Genomic DNA, 26500 nt, shown 5'->3' with positions numbered 1-26500 from the left:
CATGTCAAGAATGTCGGGGTAAGTTTTGTGGACTGCAGTTACACTCTGTTTAATTTCAATTAAACTATGCTTTCACATTTAGCTTTAAGTGTTACACAAGTATAGACATGTTGATAAAAGAATTACTTCATGTTTCTGCCATGTGTTGAACCAGTGCAAGCTATTATCTTCATGAATCATGACCAAAAAGAATGAAGACGGTGCTGAAAATGGACCACTCTGTGTTTACAATGTTTAAAGCTATGCCAAACTTAAATGTACTGTGAAAGGACAGGGTTGTGATGATCAAAACTCTAAACTGAACAACTAGTATTAACTCAAAAAAGGATTTAAATAAAATTATCAGGAAATTATTAAATTAGAGATTGGGCTAGAGTAGATAAACATTATTAATCCCATGGGAAAATTCAATTTAACATGCATGTAACAAAAAAAAATTATCTCATGAATACTCACTTCTTATGTCATGAGCTTTGCATCTCTGAAACAACAATCCTGAAAGCTATAAAGCTGCTGACTTTTCTGTTTAATGACAATTTACCTTCTCCTTTTCCAATGCTGAAGCCAAGGCACCATGCCATAGATTAGTATTATCTTGCCCAAATAAATGCTGTCCTTTTTTCCTCTTGGTGAAATACAGCTGGCTGTTTAAACAACTGTTCTGATCTCCTCTGGCTCTAATGTGAATGTATCCATTTATTCAAAGTTGTCAAAATGGCACACTGTGTGATGTCAACAGCTGTTTTACACTGGATTATTCAAGACTGCTTTTTTATTTAGAAGATGATTAGGGGCCAACCTTAACAGAGCTTCCATCAGATTCTGCAACTTTCTCATGAACTACGAGTGTCATTATGGGACTTGTGCTCTTTCTTCCTGAGCTTCTTTAGTAATAAAATTGATGTATATGAGTTTTCAAAATGATTTCAATTATCTTCTTAAATGAAGCACTGGCTGAGATTGGGATTTAACTTGGTGCTAATTAAAACAGCTGGTTACTACACTGACTAATGTAGATCATGGCAAGGCCATGATTTCAATAACAGTTCTACAAATCTTAACACAACATTCTCATCCCTGGATGTGCTAAAACTGCCCCATGCTACAATATGCTGTGATGTTCCTGTCTTTGTGAACTTTAGTAATGATGATAATATCAACGATATCGCTGAGTTGGAATAAAAGTGAGCAGACACATTAGGTCAGGACTGAGGACAGGGCTCGGTTAAAGAGGATGCTTCAAATGAGAACAACTTACAAAATGTACACATGCTGTAACATTCAGGTGCGTAAGGGGACTTAGTTACCTGATAGGAAAGTTGGAACACTTCATATTTTTTAGTTACTTCATTTAACAGTCAGTTATCACATTTTTGTTTATTAAATATTTTTGTAACAATGAGTCATATTCAGAAATAACAGCAATAATTAGAATGCAATTAATGATACTAGACTACATTAATTATTGTAACAGCATTGGACAAGTTACATCAGCCAGGGATGAATCACCAAAAGAATGAGCTGACATGACATCATCAATAGCAGGAGCGCCTATAAAAATCTTTCAATCCTTGTGTGGCTTAAAGCTAGCAGTCCTTTTAAGGATAACAAACTGATAGATAGATAGATAGATAGATACTTTATTAATCCCGAGATAGATAGATAGATAGATAGATAGATAGATAGATAGATAGATAGATAGATAGATAGATAGATAGATAGATAGATAGATAGATAATGAAAGGCACTATATGAGATAGATAGATAGATAGATAGATAGATAGATAGATAGATAGATAGATAGATAGATAGATAGATAGATAGATAGATAGATAGATGATACTTTATTAATCCCAAGGGGAAATTCACATACTCCAGCAGCAACATACTGATAAAGAAGATATTAAATTAAAGAGTGATAACAATGCAGGTATACAGACAGACAATAACTTTGAATAATGTTAACGTTTACCCCACCCCTACACCCCTAATGGGTGGGATTGAATAGTCGCATAGTGTGGGGGAGGAACGATCTCCTCAGTCTGTCAGTGGAGCAGGACGATGACAGCAGTCTGTCGCTGAAGCTGCTCCTCTGTCTGGAGATGATCCTGTTCAGTGGATGCAGTGGATTCTCCATGATTGACAGGAGTCTGCTCAGCGCCCGTCGCTCTGCCACAGATGTCAAACTGTCCAGCTCCGTGCCTATAATGGAGCCTGCCTTCCTCACCAGTTTATCCAGGCGTGAGGCGTCCCTTTTCTTTATGCTGCCTCCCCAGCACACCACCGCGTAGAAGAGGGCGCTCGCCACAACCATCTGATAGAACATCTGCAGCATCTTATTGCAGATGTTGAAGGACGCCAGCCTTCTAAGGAATACTAAAAGAGCATCAAATGAGCTGGAATCCATTGGGGCAGCACTGGCAGGCACTGCGCAGTATTACAGTATGTTCTTTGTAATTTTACAGTAGTAAAATAGTATTTTACAATATTATGTAGGTAGTAAAAAATATCTAAATATGCTTGTGGTGGCTCAATTTTATCCACAGGAGATTCCAATTCAAGTGAGGCAAAAATAGTATTGATTGATGTGAATTAGTGGTGGAGGGTCTGTGAATTACTTTTGTTCAAATTCCAGAAACATAACATTTTTAAAAGTATACCCAATAGAGTAGTAGCCAATAATTACAAAATGAAAAATAAACATACACACAATAGCATAAACAGTCTATCAATATCCCCCTATAAAAGGAAAAAAAGCAACTGAAATAAGTTTCGCAGCTAGCTATTAAAATTAGCTAAAACTAATAGCTCAAAAGTCCCAGTAATTACTCACAATGCCCTTTAGAGGGGTAAACTGTCATAACCTGACTAGTCACCAAAAAGGACAACGAATATCTCTCTATTATATAAAGAAAATCCTTCGACATGACAAGACTTTTTGGATGAGAGATTTTTTCAAGTCCCACGAAACAACACTTTTGCCAAGAGATTTTTTCAAGTTATGCCCTCCTCTCAAACATTTTCAGACAAGACCACAGTCCTCTCACCTCTCATTCATATGAATGCTTTTGTCAGACACACATCCTGGGCTCTCAGCTCTTATACATTTTAACATTTTTCTCACTTTAAGTTCCCAATTATAGAAGACGTATTATGCCCAAAGGGCGGCACGGTGGCGCAGTGGGTAGAGCTGCTGCCTTGCAGTTAGGACACCCAGGTTCACTTCCCAGGTCCTCCCTGCATGGAGTTTTCATGTTCTTCCTGTATCTGCGTGGGTTTCCTCCGGGTACTCCGGTTTCCTCCCACAGTCCAAAGACATGCAGGTTAGGTGCATTGGCGATTCTAAATTGTCCGTAGTGTGTGCTTGGTGTGTGTGTGTGCCCTGCGGTGGGCTGGCGCCCTGCCCGAGGTTTGTTTCCTGCCTTGCGCCCTGTGTTGGCTGGGATTGGCTCCAGCAGACCCCCGTGACCCTGTAGTTAGGATATAGTGGGTTGGATGATGGATGGATGGATGGATGGTATTATGTTCAAATTTTATTGAAGGATTTCATCAGGAAGGGTTATCAACATAAAAAATTAGTTGATAACTCAACACGCACAATCCTAGCACCAAGAAACGAGGAAGTCAAAAGAATTAATGCCAAAAATGTCATCGGTTACACATCAAATTGGTTAAATATGTATCAATAGACTCTGTTGAAACAGTTGGTGATGATGGTGCAGAAGATGAAAACAACAACTTACAATATCACAAAGAAAATCTACAACTGTTAACAACGTCTGGTATCCAAGAAAGGTAATGTAGTACATCTTCCGCGGATAACATTAGACAACACAGTTAGAATAGCTTTTGCAAAGACAATTAACAAATCTCAGAACCAAACTTTCGAAAAAATCGTTTTATTTAATAGAGAGAAAGAAATGAAATTCAATCACAGGCAGCTATACGTTGTGTTGATGCATATGTAACAATTCCTATGAAAATAAAAATATGGTTAAAATGTACATCCGCATTCGCGAGCAGCAGAACCGCAAAGAGGCTAGCGAGTAGCGCAGGCCAGGGTGTTGGCAAGCAAAGCGAGCAGGGGGCAAAGCCCCTTAGCTCTTTATAAATTAAAAGATTTATTTTTCAAAAATGCTCTGTAATAATCAAAACTCCCAAGAGCACAAAAGGAGTTCCCAATCCAAGGCAAACAATGTCCCATAGCAAAAAACCAAAGAATAGTTGAAAAACAGAGCAAAGATGTCCTAAATCCAGCAAATCACAAAACCACAGAAAATCACAGTAGGAAATAATCAACTCCGCAAGTGCATTCTCACTGAACTGCAAGGGGCTATGATGGGTTATCCTCTGTCTTTATAGAGCTGATGACAGTCCCTGGACAACAGGGGCAGATCTACCATGAAACTAAGGAAGCTTAAGCTTCAAGGCTCCTAAGCCCCAATAGTGACTTTAGTCCACCTTGTTTAAATATTTTGGGTGTCTAGTGTATGACAATCAGTTTTAAAAAATAAAAATATTTATAACATAGTAATTCAATCCAAAATAATAGTTAAAATAGAAATTTAAAGGTTACTGAAGTCTCATGTATGCTAGCCATAAACAAGAAAACCTTTAAATTAAGGAGGTTTCATTCTAAATATATTTAATACTAGCTGCCCGTGTAGTAGTGAAACAGGACAAACTTTAAAAATCAATAAACAAACAGGTATCACTAGCTAAGCGGAGGCAAGGTACGCTCCAAAACGTGGCGTGAGGTAGACCAACTCGAACGGAGGCTGGTGCGTGAGTAAGGAGAGCCCCTTTCTCCTGCAAGCGAACTATGTTACTTAGCGCAATGAGAGAAGTCGCAAAATCAACCGGAATGTTCAAGCAAATTATAGAATAAACCTGACCTAAATCCGTTAAGTAGTTCTCTCATGAAAAGTTGACAGACATAAAGACAGACAGATGTTGGATTATATATATATATATATGTATGTTGCATAGTTTACAGGCAAATAAAGCAGAGTATGCGACACGTGTTTCGCCCTCATCAGGCGTACACACTCTACTGCTCCCCTCTTGGAGCAATTCAGGTTGTCGAGACTCAGACCACTATATATATAAAGAGAGAGAGAGAGAGATAAATAATTTAAAACATTAAAATTTATGACAGAAATTATTTTTTTATTCAAGTTATTTGTTCCTATCATGCGCTGTGAAGCAGAAAGGAATTTTTCAAAGCAATTCTTTACAAAGAACAAATTTCAGTCTGCTATGACTGAAGAGCACTTAAATTCTTTAAGCAAGTTGTCTCCAGAAAATTACATTACAAGGAACTGCTGACATGACAAAACCTTATGTGAGTATGATACTTTATACCTCAGCACCACACTGGAACAGTGACTGTAATGCAAATCCTGCCACCAACCCTCAAATTTCCCCCAGTAAACTGGAGGACCTACTTGCAGGGCTGGATGCAGATTAACGTCATATACCCAGGATGATGCAATTGCAGGTTAAGGGCCTTGCAAAAGGGCACAACGGAGTAGAGCCACGTCTGGCTTTTACGAGATTCGAACCGGCAACCTTCTGATTGTCAGCGCAGATCCGTAGCCTTAGTCTAGACTCCGCAATCTAGAGATATTATTTAATTTAATCCAGCCTCATACAGGTGTATGCTTGTATAAGTGATTTTCTCCTCCATTCATGTATACAGAAAAGTGACATTTTTTTGGTACTTTCATGTTTAGCTTTCCTAAAGCGGCAGGAGAAGGTGTGCTGCTGTATGAGCCAAGTGCGTGCACGCAATACAAAATGTACAAATTGGTGTAATCGCTGACAAGGTAAAACTGAACCGGAAAATTAAATTTTAGTTGAAGCCACACAAAATGCTTCTCAGTTTTAAAACAGGCGAGCCTGCAAACTCACCAATTCTTTTCAATTGAATATTTAGATTTTTTTTTTAATTTGTATAGAGCAATTGTGACATCATGGCTGCGGAATGTGTTCCCTACAGCGGTGGAGAAACACTTGTAGACCAGAACGGTTGCCAGTGTCACATGGCACATTAAGAAGAATACATCACCTTTATAATGCCTCACTGTGACTGTAACTGCCAAATCATCCGATTTTTTTTTCTTTTTTTTTTCTTTTTTTTTTCTTTTTAGTAATTCTGGTGTATATTGGTTTGTTGCTTAATAACGTATTTATTTATTATGCTTCTCATCTGTCCATCTATCTATCTAACTATATGAACATTCAATGTGTTATTGTATTCCTTTTTTAAATAAAAGTGCAATCGATCCCTTGTAAAATCGCATGATGGTACACACCATTAAAAACACTTTAAAAATAATGATTGACAGACTGAAATAAAGGGTAAGCCTAACTCCATATCCAGGAAAAGAAATCATATTGAGCGTTGTTTGTTAAACATGAATTAATACAATTACACATTCTGTTGCGATTTCGGGCTTTTATCTTTCTTACAGTAATTACGTTTTGTGAGTGCGTGCCGTTACTGTTGCTAAAAATGAGTGCATATCGCACAATATTTTGTGATATCTATTAACACTGATTCTTCAGATAATCTAAAAATACTATGCAAAGCTTTGTATCTCTAGTATATATAAAACATTATTGTCATATACAGTATGACAATATACAGTATATATGTATATATGTGTGTGTGTGTGTGTGTGACAATAATGTCTTTAAGGCCATCGTTATGCCATACTATACATTACGAAATAAGTTGGAAATAGATTGAACTTTTGTAATTGAATTGAGAAAATTACAGTATTGTGCTGGTGCCAGCTCTAATATAAACGTGTTTTTAATGAAATGGTTAACATATTGTTAAAGAATAATCTCCAATTGCTCACTTACCTGTTCTAACATACAGCAATAATTTAGAACTAAATGGACGCCGTACATTTTAATGTTAAAATCACTTATTCAAAAAAAAAAAAAAACGACTCCCGGACAAAATCTAAGCCTTTGAAATACAACACCCAGAATTCTTCGAGGCAGAGGGCCGAGCCGTTCCTCGCGCGCGGCGCCAACGCGATGCCTGACGGTATATCGGCGGGCCAGGCTGCAGGGAGGACGCCGGAGAAAGCGAGTAGGATTGTAGTAGATTATTATGGCAGCCACAGGAGGAGGGAAAATTAGAACTAGGCGATATTACATCGCTTCCAAACCTTATGCAAAAAACAAGCAGGTAGGTCTATTAATAAGTGGGATATAGTAAAGTCTGCCGAGGGGAAGACGCTCAGTTTAAGAGTGGCCAGCGCGGCCTAACATCAACCCGCCAAGCTGAGCGATGACTCCTCTGCTTGAGAGACGGCGCGGCCTGTAGGCGCTCAGATGGATTAGGGTTGCACAGTCGCGCGTAGTGTCAGTTCTTAACTAGCGTCGGGTACCCCTTTGTCAGCTTTGCATGTTTTGGATGTATGCGTTGATTGTGTTTTAGAGTCAGTGGGGTTAGCTACGCTGTTGCTGGACCTTCTCCAACTTCCACATGTTTGCTACCTGAGCCCAGGCGAACTTTGTCTTGGCTTCCGGGGGAGCACCCAGTCCTCTAGTGCGGTGTGAATGTAAAGTTGGAGAAGGCAGACTGGACGTTCGTAGTGTGCTTCGCTGTTACTTGTAGTCGGTCCCTTTATTGAAATTACCATATTCTTCAGTTTGACGATCAACTAGCGATGCACCGCATGTTTGTAGTGCATGACCGGCCTCGTGTGCGCGGGTGTTGAGCAGCTTCGGAGGGTATTGCGGAAAGCTTTTTGCTAGAGGTCGTATCATCTTCACCTGCAGACCACAGAGTGTAAATGACCGTGTCTTAAATGCATGGTTAACGTTTCAAAAAAACGCGCGTACTTAACCAACACTTGGTAGTTAAACGTTGCATATAAGGTATACTTAAATGGTTGATTGTGGTCGCTGTCTAGTGAAGTTTTTGAAGTCAGAATTTGACTTGTTGGCAAGTTGTTTTTATTTAAATGCCCGTATTCGGTCGACACTGTAACTTCCTCGTTTCCTATGCGCTGGGTGTTGAATCTGAAAAATGTGTTGTGTATTAGTCTTGAATGGCACCGTATGTGCGCACCCCCTATAGCTGTCGACACCTATCAGAACTTTAAATCCCGCTGCGTCACAAAATGTTTATTTTAGTTTCTTGCATGAAACGTTTTTGCAAAATTGTTTTCCAAGCCAGATTAGCCATTTTAAGATTTCGCTTACCTGACAGAGTGTTACATTTTCTGTGTTGATTATTTATGACTACGATTCTGAGTCGCTAAGCGTAAAAGTGGGACATACTTGCAAAGACGCAAGTAATCGGAGTTTTTAGTCATTTTAAGAAATGTAAAACTGTACAAACTAACACGTAAAAATTTTTTAGTCAGTATTTTATATAGAGGTTGAGTACTGATGGTTATAACACTGCAACACCACAGGGAACACTCCTGTTTTATTTTCTCTTCGCTGTGTTACACCTCTGACTATGAGTACAACACCAGCTCATGTCACTTGCAGAAAGTTTCTGATAATTTCTGAACTTGTGGAGTGTATTGATTAGGGTATAACAATAAGGTGGAGAACTGTGTTTCTTGGTGCAGAAACAATTGTCTGCAACTTAAGCATCTGCAAACCAAGAAACATTATTGACTTAAGCTGCACTAAAAGGCTTCTATGTCTGGTCATTACAGTATTCTGGGATTGGGTGTGAACAATGGTGCAGTGCTACACGTACTTGGGGGTTCACATCTGTGACAGACTGGACTGGTCTTTTAACACAGAAGAACTACATAAGAAAGGACCAAGCAGACTTTTTTTTTTCAGTTTTTTCCCTGTGGATACGGCATTCCATTGATGTGGCTAGAGACATTCTTTACATATTCTACAACTCTGTGATGGCCAGTGCAATTTTTCTATCCTGTGATGTGTGTGCAAGGTTACATCACTTCAAGAGAGGCTCACCAAACCAACTAGCTGATTAAGACGGCAGACCCAGTTATGGGGTGCACCTTGAACCCACAGGAGAGAATGAAGGCAAAACTGAGTGCCATTATGAACAGTGCTACACATCCTCTCACCGACACTCTAATACTGAGTTCTTTCAGCCTATGAATTATTCAGCACTAGTGTATCAAGAAATGCTACTGAGGCTCCTTTAATCGAAAGGAAATGCAGTCACTGTGAGGCATTGTACAAGTGTATCAGCTAAGTCAGAATTTTTCTTTAAATTTAGTTGTTCTGGTGTATATTTGAGAGGGGTGTGTTGTTTGTCATAATAATGCAGTCACTGTGAGGTATTGTACAAGTGTATCAGCTAAGTCAGAATTTTTCTTTAAATTTAGTCATTCTGGTGTATATTTGAGAGGGGTGTGTTTGTCATAATATATTAAGTTTCTGGAAAAAGCCAAATTTTCCCCTGGGGACACATTAAGTTCTTACTGTAATAGCCAGTAATAGTATTTTTATTGGCAAAAAAGGACACTTTAAGAAGTATTCATTTGAGTTGTGTAATTATTGAATTATTTTGTAGTTTACAGGTGAAAATATCTTTCCATTAATTGATATATTAGAACTTTTGTTGCTGCACTTGTATACACAGGAGTAAGCAACACTAAGGGATTAGGAAGCAAAGGGTGCCGTACAATGTCTTGGAATGCCTTGAAATTTGGGGATTCCTTGGTTCCTACTCAGTATGTAAAACATTTGCTTACAAGTGAATGCCACAGTAAGGCATTGGTTGGGTGATGGTCAGAAAGTTGCTTTAGTTGGTGTAGTTTTGTAGATAAGAGTTTGATTAAGTGGTTAAGGATGCTAGAGATTTTTTTTCCTCTTTGTATTCTTATGTTAATTACAGTAATGTGTGCTAAAGATGAAATGCTTATGATTGTTGAAAATGTTTGTATGAAAGTACCAATAAAAATTTGCACAAATAGTCTAGTGCTACAAAGAAAGGTGCTTAGGAAGAAAAGAGGCAAAAAAGAAAACCAGGAAGTGGTGGGGATTAACAAAAATTAGCATGGCTTCCCGAGCCCTAGAGTTGGGGTAAAGCAGATTTGGGATTGTAGTGTAATGCCAACACCTTCCATACTCACTGTGTTGAGTATATTGATTTCTGTCACTATCCGTGTTATTTCACAAGTAATTCCTTCTTTTGAATTGTTACTTGTGATAGAAAACACTACTTGTTTTTGATATTTTAGGAGAAGAACAAGGAGTGCTTTATTTTGGAAAACATTAAATCACTTGTGTATTTGACAAAATAACAGAGAGCTCAGTAAATAACTTGTACTTCACAGGTTATAGTTCACCATTTGTCTGATCAGTCCTGTTGCAGTAGCAAATAACATTGAACATTAGATGTATGAGATACTGGGAGTCTTCCTGCTCTTTTACCATTAGCTTCCCTCTCACCCTGGTCCTGTCACTTGGCTCTCATTAGGGAGGTACCCTGAGCCCTCACAAAGTGCTTTCCCCCAAGACTCTACCCCCCACAGCTCATACAGTATGTAATGAGGGATGTGTAACAAAACCATACCTAATCACATGTGATGATTTAAAACAAACCAGTGTTCCCTCAGTGTGCAGTAAACATAATTTGTATTCATGTGTGTTATGTTAGTTACTGTTACTACTTGCTATGGGTTTGTGCACTGATGGCTTTGATACCATTTTATAGTTCTTTATTCTGTTGAATTCTCTTAGTGATGTGCCTGGGTCATACAGCTTATGGCCAAAATATTTATTTCGAAAGGGAAATAAATGTTATTGCTAATACTGTGGATCTTTTTTGATTTATGCACTTTAAGATGTTCCTAGGTCAATTGTGACAATTTTTTTTTTTCTTAAAAGTGGGGAAAAAGTATTGCTACTACCTCGGATTCTGTTCAGTTATAGCTTATTGTTTTTAGATAGATAGATAGATAGATAGATATGCACCTTTTGATGTGCTCATGTCAGATGTGACCAAATTTAAAAGAGGAGCAATGAGTAAATATTACTTGTTTTTCAATACATTTGTGTTGGTTTAAATTTTGTCATTTGCTTACCAGCCAATCAAAATGTCTGTCCCATTTAAATTTCTTTGTTTGAAAATCTCGCCCAACTGAATTTGTAATTGAATAGCCCTACCCTAGAACATGTATGTACAACTTTGGTTTGTTGTTGGTGGCAGAGGATAAAGTTATGTTCATATTGCATTTCCATCTTTTCATTCATGTGACACACATCTGATCTTATTAGAAATATGCAAAAAAAAAAACTTTCCTTAAGTTTACACTTCTTTCATAAAGCTCTATTTTGCATTCAAAACCTTGTCATAATGCTGCTGTCTTGGTGGCCGTTCTACAGCAATGATTACTCTGCTAAAACAGCTATACATTTTCATTTTCTGATTCTCTTCTTTGATATCTTGAGCTGACAAATTCACATATCTATTACTCTTTGATGATGTGAAGTAATGTAGTACCCTGTATTTGTCTAACAGGTTATATCTCTCTGATGTAAACATTTTTATTCATTTTGTGCGTGTGGATTTCATTTAGGAAATATTTGTAGACATTCGTCAGATGTGAATCACTTACAAAATTAATTTGAACAGTCAAACACCATTACATGGAAACAATTAGGAGAGGGTCACTTTTGGCAGCAATGTGAACATAATCTTAAGAGTTGTTTCTTCTGACAATAAGTATATATTTGTGAAATCCACAAATAGGGTACAGCCCCAGCACCACTTTCATTCAGAAAAGCTGCTCTGTGAAATCAAGCTGACTTACTGTATATAATAGCAAAGGTGGTACAGTGACCAGCATTGCCCATCACTCCAATAGATAGATAGATAACCTAAGACTTTACAAAGTATACCTAACATTAAAAGCATGCTTCTTAAGAATCTTAAGTAAATTAATACATTTCCTTATAAATAAAATCGTACCTGATATCTATGCTGTTTTGCTTTTTACTGCTAATAGGCATCAGTGTTCAAATTCCCAGCTGGATCAGTTTGTGGAGTTCAAACATTCTCATTGTATCTGAATGGACTTTGATTGTGTGTTTTGATGATTTTTAATGTGGTCAAATGCTATCTGACCACACACTTGAGACATCATCTTCACAGCTTTTGGTGTGCAAGGAGAAAAATGTTTTTTTTTTTCTTTCTTATTAATGTAATGAACAGTGGACTTAGTCGTACCATATTTATGGTCCAGAGACGTGAAAGAATGTCCTGCTTTTATTATATTCAAAAGTGAATATTTCTCTTTATCTGGAGGATCACTGGCACTAGAAATTTTAAAATCCTTCCACATATTGCAGACTTTTAGTTTGCTGTACTAGCAGAAGCAGTGTCTTTGAAAGAAGTACATACCATGTGTTTGTTGTGTTTTCCTTCAACCCCAAATCACAAACTGAATAGTGATCTGTAATTTATTTGACAATCTCATATTTTGAACACAAACAGTTTGGATCTGATCTGTTGCTAGTAAACTGGTGTGCCACTACTCCATAGGATATGTACCCCTGAAAAAAAAGTGCTTTCTAATACTTTTATCATGTACAGATAAAAGTGCTCTGGGTTCAAAGCTGGAAAGGGCTGGTTAGCTGTCCAGCTTTTGGGGATGATGCTAAAGGTGACTTTGTTGAAGCCAGTGCCTATTTGTTTCTCAAACATTATGAGCAATAAATGGAATTTTGAAATCTAGACAATCAGTGATTTGGGAATCAAACAGGATGTTTTGGGTGACTGACGATCACCTATTTTCAAAACTGGTTTGTTTTCGCATTTTTATCTCACCCGTGATGTGCTAATTTGAGGAGCGCTATGTTGAATCTAAAACATTTCTGCTGCTTGTTAATGCTCTAGGCCAGGGGTAGGCAACGTCGGTCCTGGAGTGCCACAGTATGTGCAGGTTTTTGTTCCAACCCAGTTCCTTAACGAGAACTCAATTATTGCTGATGAAGCACATATTGCTTAAGTGACATTTTAATGCTTCATTTTAGTGGTCTCGCTTGTTAAGGTTCTCCAACCTTAATTGCTTATTTCAATCTTAAACTGCTGCATTCAGTGTTTTAATTGCTCCTTATTAGCAATAAGATGTAAAAGACAAAGCAGCCAGCAGTTCTCCAGCTAGCTTTTTTCCAATTACATCTGTGTGTGTTCATCATGCACGGTTTGATTTAATAAAACACTTAATAGAAAAATGTGACAGACTGAAAATGATCTGTTTTAGGCTTCAAATCATTTGGATGATATCCTTGGAAAGGAAAAAAATCTACGATATAAAAGCCTTACATTGCACAGACTAACAAGCCATAAAATTAAATAAGGTCTGAGATTGGCAATGATTGGTTTCTAATTAAGCAATTGGGTTGGAATGACAACCTGTAGCCACTGCGGCTCACCAGGACCGACATTGCCTACCCCTGTTTTACATCTTATTGCTAATAAGGAGCAATTAAAACACTGAATGCAGCAGTTTAAGATTGAAATAAGCAATTAAGGTTGGAGAACCTTAACAAGCGAGACCACTAAAATGAAGCATTAAAATGTCACTTAAGCAATATGTGCTTCATCAGCAATAATTGAGTTCTCGTTAAGGAACTGGGTTGGAACAAAAACCTGCACATACTGTGGCACTCCAGGACCGACGTTGCCTACCCCTGCTCTAGGCTACCCTGATTATGTAGACCAGTGTTTTTTAAATTGTGATATTAGTGAGGGGCCAAGACCAAGGGGTACATCATTTTTTTGGGAGCTCTGGCCTAATATGCGGGAACCCCCTGATCTAGAGACACTTCAGCTTGCATTTCTGCAGAAGTGATTTACATCAGTCTCTATTAAATTGACCAGGATGAGATATTAATGCTGAATTTTCGTGAGATGGTGAAAGTAAAACTGATAAATTGTTTATGTGAAGACTATAGTATTATGAATGCCATAGAGGTTGGGAGCATGTGCTGATCGTGCAATACCACACCTACCATATGACAAACCTCTTGGATTGGGACCAAAGACTATCATAAAATCGTTGAATGAACTTAATCTAGTGTGTGACTAGTGTGGAAAAAATTATGGCCAGAATATGCTGCCACTTGGAGTAATCTGAAGAGTAATCATTTATAAAAAAATATATGTTGTGAAATTTGCTAGTAAACCATGATTAGAGGTATTAATGAGGATGATGTAGAGCTATTGTTTCACACTCTTGGTGAGATGCTTGGCAACTGCAGACTTTGAGAATTAACATAACACATCCAAAATAAATCTATAGCCCCAGATGCACCAGTGAGCAATCACACTGCAGAATTCCTCTGCAACTGTATACAGTAATCCCTCCTCCATCGCGGGGGTTGCGTTCCAGAGCCACCCGCGAAATAAGAAAATCCGCGAAGTAGAAACCATATGTTTATATGGTTATTTTTATATTGTCATGCTTGGGTCACAGATTTGCGCAGAAACACTGGAGGTTGTAGAGAGACAGGAACGTTATTCAAACACTGCAAACAAACATTTGTCTCTTTTTCAAAAGTTTAAACTGTGCTCCATGACAAGACAGAGATGACAGTTCTGTCTCACAATTAAAAGAATGCAAACATATCTTCCTCTTCAAAGGAGTGTGTGTCAGGAGCACAGAATGTCACATAGATAGAAAAAACAATCTCTAGCAAACAAATCAATAGGGCTGTTCGGCTTTTAAGTATGCGAAGCACCGCGGCACAAAGCTGTTGAAGGCGGCAGCTCACACCCCCTGAGAGAGAGAGAGAGTTTGTTTTTCAGTCAAAAATCAATACGTGCCCTTCGAGCTTTTAAGTATGCGAAGCACCATGCAGCATGTCGTTTCAGGAAGCAGCTGCACAAAAGATAGCAACGTGAAGATAATCTTTCAGCATTTTTAGACGAGCGTCCGTATCGTCTAGGTGTGCGAACAGCCCCCCTGCTCAATCCCCATATGTCAGGATCAGAGAAAGTCAGCGCAAGAGAGAGAGTAAGCAATCTAGCTTCTCAGCCATCTGCCAATAGCGTCCCTTGTATGAAATCAACTGGGCAAACCAACTGAGGAAGCATGTACCAGAAATTAAAAGACCCATTGTCCGCAGAAATCCGCGAACCAGCAAAAAATCCGCGATATATATTTAAATATGCTTACATATAAAATCCGCGATGGAGTGAAGCCGCGAAAGGTGAAGCGCGATATAGCGAGGGATCACTGTAACCCTGATCACACAAATCGTGGACCGATTAACAGTCCTGACTTTGAGTGGGTCTCTAAGGTAAAACATTGTGTTAAATAATATCCTGCTATTAAAGTGTTTTGTGAGAGAAAACTCAAAAGAAGACAAACAAATATTATTTGCATCATCAACAAGCTGAGATTCCAGGAAAACCAAAAATCCTTTCCCATCACGTAAAATGATTACAAATTGTGACTTGTATAAAAATTTCATTGTTCTACTGTATTTTATTTTCACCTTTCTAGTGAAATGTAATGGGTAATGATAACTTAGTTCAGTGTTTTAATGATTTCTGAGCACTAACCTGAATATTACTGCATTAATTATGGAGCTTTTTTGTATCCGAAGGGGAATTCACTCTGATCAGCTTTGGTTGTTACATATTCATAAAAAGCTACTCTCTTAAGTTTTATTCCGGTGTCTTTTTCTGTCCTTTTTTAATTCAGTAAATTGATAAAGGAAATGAAAAAATCTGTGTGTGTATATAGTATTTACATCAGCCTGTTAATTCCATTTCATCCATTTATGATGTCGGTAAATTTAAGAGATTTTGGAACTGAAAGATTTTGTTCATTACTCAGCTTTTCACAAAGCCTGCAATTCCTTGTATCTTCCAGGTGTGCTTAACTCAAATCACGCTAGTCTCTTTAAAAATAAAAATGTTTGCCTTTACAGTATATATTTACTAAACAACTAAGTGCAGTACATTGTTATACACAGTTATCTTATATATAATTTGCCAGCCTACTCACTCACTCACGTCTGTCCGAAGCCAAATGCGCAGTCGCCTTCTGTGCGGCTGCCCGAAAAACCTTACGAGACCGACATCGCGGCAGGCGGCGGATTTACGGCCGCAAAAATTCAAAGAGAAAGGCGACTTCGATTAAAGCTCTAGAGGCCTGAAAGGCGATTTCGACTACAGCTCGAGGCCTAATTACGCATTCATGCAATACACCTATATCAGGTTTGTGGTGCTTATACTTACTATTCCATATTGTACTGGAACATTCATCATTCAATATTATACTATAAGTTGATGAATTTTCCAGGCCAACAATAGAAGCCTGTACAGTAATGAGTAACGCAGACTACAATCATTACAAAACAACTTCTTCGTTACTTATCATTTGTTCTTCATACACTGCTGACACAAACTCGTGCCCGTTTCATCTTACATTGTCGAAACGGGCTCTTTGTCTAGTCATTACATAAGACAACCAGCACTGCTTTGCAAGGACTGGTGCTTTTCTGTTGATTTTCTCTGACAGCACCTGGAGAATGACACAATTTGCTGTGTCTTTGCACGGTAATAACTCTGATGGTTGACTGGAGAAATGCTGCAGTGCCCCCACGTAGTGCTGGGAGGTATACCGGTTCATACCGAAAACCGTTTTATATTTTTGTTAAGATATGGATTTTTCTTATACTGCAACACCAGCTTAAATAGCCTAAACAACGTTCGGAATGTGGCGCAGCAGGAAACTGTTTAAGGGGGTACCTTTTTCACTGCTAAACACGCATGCAACGGAGTACATGCGTTAGTGGAGGTATTGCGCGGTGAAAATTGACAGAGAACATTCTGAAACCGAAGCTGTAGCAGACGATAAAGTTGAATATGATGACACAGAAGAACTTCTGCCGAAAAAATGTAGTCCTATCTGTTGGCTACAGATACTTTGGTTTTAAAAGGTCGGATGTGGACTGTTATTATTTTAAAATGTGTGACTGCTGTTTTTATAGTACTGGATAATACTGCAAGCCAAGTAGCACTCCCCCCAACCCCCCATACTTGAATACTGTGTAATGTACCTGGGTACTGTGTAACAGTGTGACAATGCCGGTCCCCTACAGACTCCCTCTTCCCACATGGGTGTCTGTTGAACCAACACTGTTGATAGTTATGACCGAGATGAGCTGACAAATCTCATTGAAGCCAGGGGATGTTGGAAAGTTTTCAAGTGCTTTTATTAAAAACAGTCAAAAGTAAAACCAAGTGCCCATTTGTGCAGTGTTTTTTTTAAAAAAAAATAAAATAAAAATATAGTACTTGAATAAATAGCAAATCCATAAAACCAGTGAAAGGTGGGGATAAAATCCATAATAAATAAATCCGTTAATAGACGTTAAAATACAGTCTCTTTCCTCACCCGATTGCAGCCCACTACCTTTTGTCTCCTTGGCTCACCCATCACTGGTGTTGCTGGCGGAGTCTATGCAGCATGAACTCCTTTCTGCCGACCCCCGGCTTGGCTGCTGCCACACTGCGCAGCCAGACCGTCCAAGGTCGGCACACCTCCCGTCTTCCTTCGCGCTCACTCAGTCGCTCCTCGGATCCATTGGGAGGCCTTTGCAGTTGCTGCTCCAAGGCTCTAGAATGCCCTACCAGAGAACTTGAGAACACAGCAGATTGTGGGCTGTTTATTAAAAAAAAAAAAGCTAAAGACTTTTTATTTAGGAAAGCATATTAACAAGAATGCCACTATTTATTATTGTTTTATCTCTGTTTTTATCTTGTTTTGTCTTTATTTTTATGTAGCACTTTGAGATTTCCTACTAATGTAAAGTGCCTTATAAATTTATTATTTTTGCCTTGCATCTCCCTCGCCCCACTCTACACGCTTAGTCAGTGGGGCGAACCAGCGCCTAGAGTGCCTCAGCCTGCGCTCCCACACGGAGCCCCAGCTCGTGCTGCCTTCTCCTTCCTGGTGGCTGGTTCGTCTCCCATGACTGCCTTTTCCCTTCTTTAACCTCCTTCTGTTCTTTTTTTCCTTCCTCCTATCCTGCCGGCCCATAAATATGTCTCCGTGGACACAGCGCCTTAATCCCATGCCTTAGGAAACTGATGAAGCAATTGAGAACGATTGTACCTGCAGGTGCGACTTGCTCCAATTACCTCTTCAACTCCCAGCGGTCGTGCAACCTCGCCCACAGAGATGGACACGGCTAACTGGATTTAAAAACTGGCCATATTTTTTTTTGAAGCTGCTGACCCACTATATATACCACAAATAGCATTTAAATGCAATATGCAGTTTTATTATTTATGTTTATAGCTTAGCTTGAAGCAAGGTATGCCATATTAATGCAATTTGCAATATGATGGATCAGTTGGTAAAGATGTCATCACCAAGTTGCACTTATTTTATTTTATTTGGTGAATACTGTGTAATGTACCTGGGCTTGAAGCCTTGAACTAATAGTATTATTACTGGAAGTTGCACTATTATTTATTTTATTGTCATTATTTATTAGTTTAAATATTATGCAGTTTAATGATGGTAAAGATGTTTAAAAAGTCACTTTAACGTGTCAGTGGACAGAGATTGTTAACATTAACAAAGTGTAGTTGGTTTACAAAAATATTGACATTTATTCCTTTTCTAAGATAGGTTCAGTGCAATACAACTTTTGCCAAGCACCTCTGGATATTTTACTACGTCTAAATGCCTCCTTGGATGGTTGAAAATATGTTGTCAAAATTATAGTTTAAGTTGTTTGCAAAATTTGTTTAATAAAAAGGTTCTATATTTTGACTCCCAACTGTCATGCAATGTGATTCCTTCTCTTCATTAGTGCCACCTTCTTGAAAACTATGACTTTATGGGGCCATACAAACCTGTATTAATACTTGTGTGCACATTAAAATGTTTTTGTTTGTACAATGTACAGTTCTCATGACAGTGGAACAGGCTATTCTTAGCTAGTCTACTGCAGTAATTGCAGTGGAAAATGTGGTTAACATCCACTCATGCATGGGGAAAAAAATAGTCGAATACCGTGAAGCCGGTATAATTTTGAAAAATACCGTGATAAAGGATTTTGGTCATACCGCCCAGCACTACCACCACGTGCCCAGATCATGTAACTTAATCTGGAGTAGCACAAAACTGAACGTAGAGATTTGATATTTAAAATTCAGTTTTTAATATGGAAACTATGGATCAGTCATTTGTTTTCTAAATTCAAAACTGTATGTGACAGCAGATTTTTTTTTCTTTTTTCAGACTAAAAAATTTGATGTAATCGGTCCTTGTACAAATCGGCTCAAATTGTATTAAGCTAATTTGTCAGTTGCCATGCATAGCATTTCATGTGTGGCTCCTTTTTCATTTTCAATCGAAGAGTGTTTGTCTTCTACTTGGGGAGAGCTATATAAGGAATCTAATACCAAGTATGTGCAGTAAGCAGGTGGCATCAGCCAGATAAGAGTACCATTGAGCAATATTAGTGCATCCTTAGTATTTACTAGTCCATGAGGCATTGATAAAATATCTGCGTTTTGATTTTGTAAAACTAATGTTACATGACCTGTGTTTGAAGGGGATGTCAAATTTGATGACTGCTGTTGCTAATCTCCTTGCTTGAGTGTAACAGATTATGTAGATAGAAATAATTGGTTATGACAAATTAGATGACTTTCTAGGATTGTCTCACATTTCCAAAGTATTGTGTGCTCATCCCCTTTTTCTGACTGCCAATAATGTGCTAAATGACTTTTTGAGGCCTTTACAGGTAAAGCAAGTACAGGAACCCCTTTGTTGTGATACCTAAAACGAGTCGTCGTTCTGTTAGATTCAAAACACCCATGTTCGTTATTTATCATAGCTGTATTATGTTTTGTATTTCCAGGTAATTAATTTTGTTGGGCCAAATTGCAGATGGATTTGACTGGGTCAGTGGGTGTATCAAGCTACATAACAAAGTCATGGGGAGCACACTATGACTGCCTAAAAATCACTAAAATTATTTTTAATTAGGTCTTCAGTGAAAAGTGATATATTGAAGGCCATGTCTCACATGGAAATTGTTGTGTATTCGCGATGCAAGAAGAATAGTCGATGATGATCATATTTTTATTTATTTTTATATATATATATATATATATATATATATATATATATATATATATATATATATATATATATATATATATATATATATATATATATATATAAACCCATTGAGAACTGACCACCCACTGTCAAAATAAGTGTCGGGCTTTGTAGTATGATCTTTTGCTTTATTAATCTTTTTAGGTTTTTTGATTGCCGTATGAATTTGAATATTGTTTAAGCCCTTCATTTCCTTTTAGAATGTGCTTTTTCACAGCTCTGAATTATTCATCTTGTACTTAATTTTTTTTTTTTTTTTTTTGCTTTTGTATGTTGTATGGGTGTCACAAGAGCTGGTACCAAAATTTCAAAAACATAATCGTATAAGCTTTTTTACTGTATCAGTAGTACTGAGTGCATGTAGATAGATAGATAGATACTTTATTAATCCCAATGGGAAATTCACATTCTTCAGCAGCAGCATACTGATACAATAAATAATATTAAATTAAAGAATGATAATAATACAGGTGAAAAAAAAACAGACAATAACTATGTATAATGTTAAATATTAACGTTTACCCCCCCTGGTGGAATTAAAGAGTCGCATAGTTTGGGGGAGGAACGATCTCCTCAATCTGTCTGTGGAGCAGGACAGTGACAGCAGTCTGTCGCTGAAGCTGCTCTTCTGTCTGGAGATGACATTATTTAGTGGACTTTAGTTTATGTAGACTAATTACTTTGGAAGGTACCGTAATAACTGAGAGAAATATGAGCATAAACTACCTAAAAATATTTCTCACAGTGGTGGTTATATAGTACTTCATCAGCTCATGTTTAAAAGAAAAAGTAGCAGATGTCATGTCTGGATGTGCTTTGTTCTGGAGGCAGGAGAATTTCATTGCCTGATTGTGTGAATTATGCTTATTTTATATATATATATATATATATATATATATATATATATATATAGTACTGTGCAAAAGTTTTAGGCAGGTGTGAAAAAAATGCTGTAAACAAACAATACTTTCAGAAATATAAATGATTATCGTTATCAATTTACAAAATGCAAAGTGAGCGAACAAAAGAAAAATCTAAATCAAATCAATATTTGGTGTTACTACCTTTTGCCTTCAAACCAGCATCAATTCTTATAGGTACACTTGCACAATTTCAGGGATTTTGTAGGATTATAGTCAGGCGTATGATCAACCAATTATACCAAACAGGTGCTAATGATCATCAATGTCACACGTAGGTTGAAACACAGTCATTAACTGAAACAGAAACAGCTGTGTAGGAGGCTTAAAACTGGGTGAGGAACAGCCAAACTCTGCTACCAAGGTGAGGTTGTGGAAGACAGTTTCATGTCATGGCAAGATTGAGCACAGCAACAAGATACAAGGTAGTTATACTGCATCAGCAAGGTCTCTCCCAGACAAAGATTTCAAAGCAGACTGGGGTTTCAAGATGTGCTGTTCAAGCTCTTTTGAAGAAGCACAAAGAAATGGGAAACATTGAGGATCGCAGACACAGTGGTCGGCCAAGGAAACTTAGTGCAGCAGATGAAAGACTCATCAAGTTTATTACTCTTCGAAATTGGAAGATGTCCAGCAGTGCCATCAGCTCAGAACTGGCAGAAACCAGTGGGACCCAGGTACACCCATCTACTGTCCGGAGAAGTCTGGCCAGAACTGGTCTTCATGGAAGAGTTGCAGCCAAAAAGCCATACATCCGACGTGGAAACAAGGCCAAGCGACTCAAGTATGCAGGAAAACATAGGAACTGGGGTGCAGAAAAATGGCAGCATGTGCTCTGGACTGATGAGTCAAAATGTAAAATATTTGGCTGTAGCAGAAGGCAGTTTGTTTGTTGAAGGGCTGGAGAGCGGTACAATAACGAGTGTCTGCAGGCAACAGTGAAGCATGGTGGATGTTCCTTGAACGTTTGGGGCTGCATTTTTGCAAATGGAGTTGGAGATTTGGTCAGGATTAATGGTGTTCTCAATGCTGAGAAATACAGGCAGATACTTATCCATCATGCAATACCATCAGGGAGGCGTATGATTGGCCCCAAATTTATTCTGCTGCAGGACAATGACCCCAAACATACAGCCAAAGTCATTAAGAACTATCTTCAGCGTAAAGAAGAACAAGAAGTCCTGGAAGTGAAGGTATGGCCCCCACAGAGCCCTGATCTCAACATCGAGTGTGTCTGGGATTACATGAAGAGACAGAAGGATGTGAGGAAGCCTACATCCACAGAAGATCTGTGGTTAGTTCTCCAAGATGTTTGGAACAACCTACCAGCCAAGTTCCTTCAAAATCTGTGTGCAAGTGTACCTAGAAGAATTGATGCTGTTTTGAAGGCAAAGGGTGGTCACACCAAATATTGATATGATTTAGATTTCTCTCTTGTTCATTCACTGCATTTTGTTGATTGATTGAAAATAAAGGATTAACACTTCCATTTTTGAAAGCAGTCTTTGTTTACAGCATTTTTTCACACCTGCCTAAAACTTTTGCACAGTAATGTAATAGATATACACATACATACATATACATATGTATAAATATATAAAAAAACACTCGCATGAAGTTTCATTGCCAGTTTTATATCATTATGGAGAACTTAGAGAGAGATTTGTTTGTGCTTTTAGAGCACAGTGTCAATCAATTAGATGCGAGTTGGTATAGTTTAACTTGTACTGTTGCACATTTGTAATAGAGGATGAAATGATGGAGAGATTAATTGCATTATAATATAGTGTCCTAGACTGTCCCAATAAGGAATCTTTTCATATATTATCTGATAGCAGTGAGCATGTCTACAGATGTCTGTCGAAATAAACATTCATTTTCCAAATGATTTGTGTAGTTCAGGTGTCGTGGGGGAAGCCTCATTCATCTGTAGGGATATGAGATGAAAGTTCATACTGGCAGTGCTTACGGTAATTGTAGAAGGTAAAAATTGAGGTGGCTATTTAAATTGTTTACCCTGCCAATGAAATGAGCTGTTCTATTTGTTAATATCAAAATAAAGTTAATGTAGTGCTTCAATGCTTCGAAACACAAAGCACATTTACCTATTAAAACAACATGTACTCGTGACAGTCCGGGTTGCATCACACTTCATGGTGCTTTTGGGGTCCACTTGAACCTGGAACTAGGGATGCTCCAATCGATCGGCCACCGATCTAAATCGGATGATTTTTCTCTACTAAAGTCTCGATCTTTAAATTGACTGGTCACTAAAACTGGTCTTTTCATTCCCTGCCTTTCTAAACATTATGGTAATTTAGTTGTTGTGCTCCTTTATGCATGGTAATATGGAAGTGGAGGCAGTGCATGTCTTTTTGTTTTTTTTTGCAGTTAACTTCCTGTAGTATAAATGGAACCTTTGGTTTACCAAAGAACAAAAGATAATTGGAATGTTGGCTTTTACATTAAAAAAGTGGAATAATAAACTGAGAGGAATCTGAGAATTCATCAAGTGCAATTACACAAACGGCAAGGAAAGCTTATTTAATGAATTTGGATGTTTGTATTTTATACTTTATTTAAAATTGACACTCTGAGTTTGGGCATTGAGCTTGTATTAAGTACAGCGGCATATATTTGTAATTGGAAAAAGAAAAGATGATAAATCAGTAATTGCTGCTTAGTAAACAATATGCTTGTTAGCTTAACAGCAAAATGTGCCTTACTTATAAACCTGTTAAGTGGGCAAACGTGCTCGGGCATGGAGCAAATTACTAGTGTGAGTACACCCTAAATCCCACAAACTTGAGGTCTTCATCTTTGTGCCACCAGTGCTATAAAGTTGGTACAGCAAACCTTTGACTAAGTCTTCTCAATTTGTGCTACCGCTGAGTCTGGCTCAGACTCCTGTTTTTGTAATTAGACTAAAATATTTTCTATGTTGATTGAAAGCACCCAAGATGCAAGGCACATTCATCACTGCCATTGTGAATCACCAGGCTATTTTTTAGCTCTCTAACCAGTTAAAGTTTGGGTTTAAAGGCTGTAGCGATGCCAGTGTGTGTGTGTGTTTTTTTTAAAAAATATTATTCATTAAATATTCCTCCCAAGAATGTGTCCAGTTTTTCTGTTGTGTTTATGATGTCATAGGTGAAGCAAAGGTCAAGCCATAAATGTCATCCTCTCCTCCACAAAACATCTGTCCCCTCTTTAGGGTGATTTTAGGATGTCCAACATCAATCCATTATTTAAGAGCTACTGTAAAAGCAGTCTTTATCCACATTACTAACCGAGAATGGTAAACCGGATGGACGCAGGGACATCCGGCAATGGGCCGTGGCCGCAAAAGACGTACTGTGCAGGCGCCCCACAATCCCCCCCCCACCCCCCCAGCGCAAGCAACGGGAACCGGATGTAAAATAAGAAATGAGGCATCGCGCACACAAAAAAGGAGTCAGACCATAGAAAAAAGGAGTCAGACGCCGTTGCACACGAAACGGGACACACAAAGAGGAGGATTCAACAAGCCCCTAGCACACAAAAAAAAAAAAGCCGCGAGCACCACTCAAAGCCCATTGGACACGAAATGGGACAGACTACGGCCATAGCACACGAAACGTACACAAAAACGACGATTCAGACCCTCGACCACAGTAACATAAATAACAAATGACACACAAAGCCCCATTTCTAAATGAACCGTCCGTATTAAACATACGTCATCTCAACATGTTCACACTATGCAGCATAGGTGGATCTCATTACAATGAGGCACTATTAACCGTTCAACCGCAGAAAAGGCTCCATATTAACAGTGAGTGCGATCCTCCTTATTACTTATCCATATTTCTAACGCTGAAGAACAAACAATTCATGAATTCACGATCATGGGTACAAACCGATACGGCTCGAGTAACTGGACCAAACACACGAACCCGCATGAAAAAAAACAATACACGTCGGCTCCAACGCGCTTCTTAAACTCTGGAAGAAAAAATGTCTCGGCTCCAAAAACGCAAAGCTCAACTAACACAGTTACAGAAACGAACCCAAATGGACAGACACACTGAATGTGGACGCATGCAGCGCACGTCTCACAGTACTGCATCGAAACAGGCACGGGTTCAAAACGAAACACCTCCCGTCTCAGACATACAGAAACGGCAGCGAAGGGACAAAATAAATAAACGCAGACGTCTACACCGCGCATCTGGACTGCCGGAAAACAAGCACGCAAGGCTCCAAAAAGAGAAAGCTCAACTGACCGACATACAAAAACGGGCAAGGCTCAATACAAACAATGCACGCCGTAAACTACAACGGGCTTCTCACACAGCACAGGCAAATCGATTACACCTCCAAAACAACACGTCCCAAATAATGGACATACAGCGACGCGACTCTCAAACGGCACAAGCAAAAGATACACGTCACAGACATCAACGACAGACACCTGCTAAACGCTTGCGCCAGTTAGCGGACAACGCGTTCAATAATGAGTCCACTATTCAGGAAAATTCATTGGGATTAATGAATGTCATTTGCAATCATTGTCATTCACTTAACTTCCCTGAAGAAACAACTCGCAATACAAGTAATGAATTTACACGTTGTTATCAAAAGGGTCAAATTAGACTGCCTCCTTTACATTCATATCCTGAATATCTACAGAAGCTTCTAACTAACGATGTACCTGAAAGTGAAATCTTTATGAACTGCATTAGATCCTACAAATCGGTATCCACTATGAACATTAACGGTGGCACTGCACATGACATCCGTCTTGCAAAACTGTTAATTATTGATGAATGTACAATGGCATCCACTCACTTACTCAACACCATTCATAAACTTCTACAAACGTTTATGAATAATAATATTCCCTTTGGAGGAAAGGTACTTTTATTAGGAGGAGATTTTAGACAGTGCATAGCTATTGTTCCACATTCCATGCGCTCAGCTATTGTTCAGTGCACCTTAAAATACGCAGACAATTGGCATTGCTTTCAAAAGATACAGTTAGTACAAAACATGCGATGTCCAGATCCAGATCATAACAATTGGTTATTACAACTGGGAGATGGTACACTCACCAATACAGATAGACTTCACCCAGATATTATTACAATTCCTCAAGCCTTTATCTGCGACGACTTAGTTACAGACAGATTTGGAACAGCAATCTCATTAGACCAAATGCCCTTTTTAACACAACGCACTATATTATGTCCAAAAAATATGAATGTGGAAAACATAAATACCCAAGACATTGCATTACTTCCTGGAGAGACGCAACTCTTTCTAAGCTCTGAGAAACTTGACTCTGATCACGACAATAACCATCTTCATTGACCGTACAAGTTCTGACCTGGAATTACCTTTTACACTTAAACGGCGTGTACAAAGAAATTTTCCAATAAACCTTTACACTGTGCCACACACTTTATTGTTTGC

General features: G+C 38.4%; 1 protein-coding gene across 2 annotated transcripts in view; it reads left to right on the top strand.

Moving 5' to 3' along the window:
- The first annotated feature begins 7050 nt into the window (after positions 1–7050).
- nup153 (nucleoporin 153) overlaps positions 7051–26500 on the top strand; it is a 96111-nt gene continuing 76661 nt past the window's right edge. For both annotated transcript variants that reach the window (XM_028817268.2, XM_051935730.1), the window contains exon 1: positions 7051–7207. In XM_028817268.2, coding sequence (XP_028673101.2) covers positions 7130–7207 — 78 coding nt within the window. In that variant the 5' untranslated portion in view covers positions 7051–7129. The remainder of the gene's footprint in view (positions 7208–26500) is intronic.

This window comes from Erpetoichthys calabaricus, chromosome 13, assembly GCF_900747795.2.
Source record: "Erpetoichthys calabaricus chromosome 13, fErpCal1.3, whole genome shotgun sequence".
Classification (NCBI taxonomy): Eukaryota; Metazoa; Chordata; class Cladistia; order Polypteriformes; family Polypteridae; genus Erpetoichthys; species Erpetoichthys calabaricus.
The sequence above is the reverse complement of the archived record's forward strand: the minus strand, read 5'-3'. Positions and strand labels throughout refer to the sequence as shown.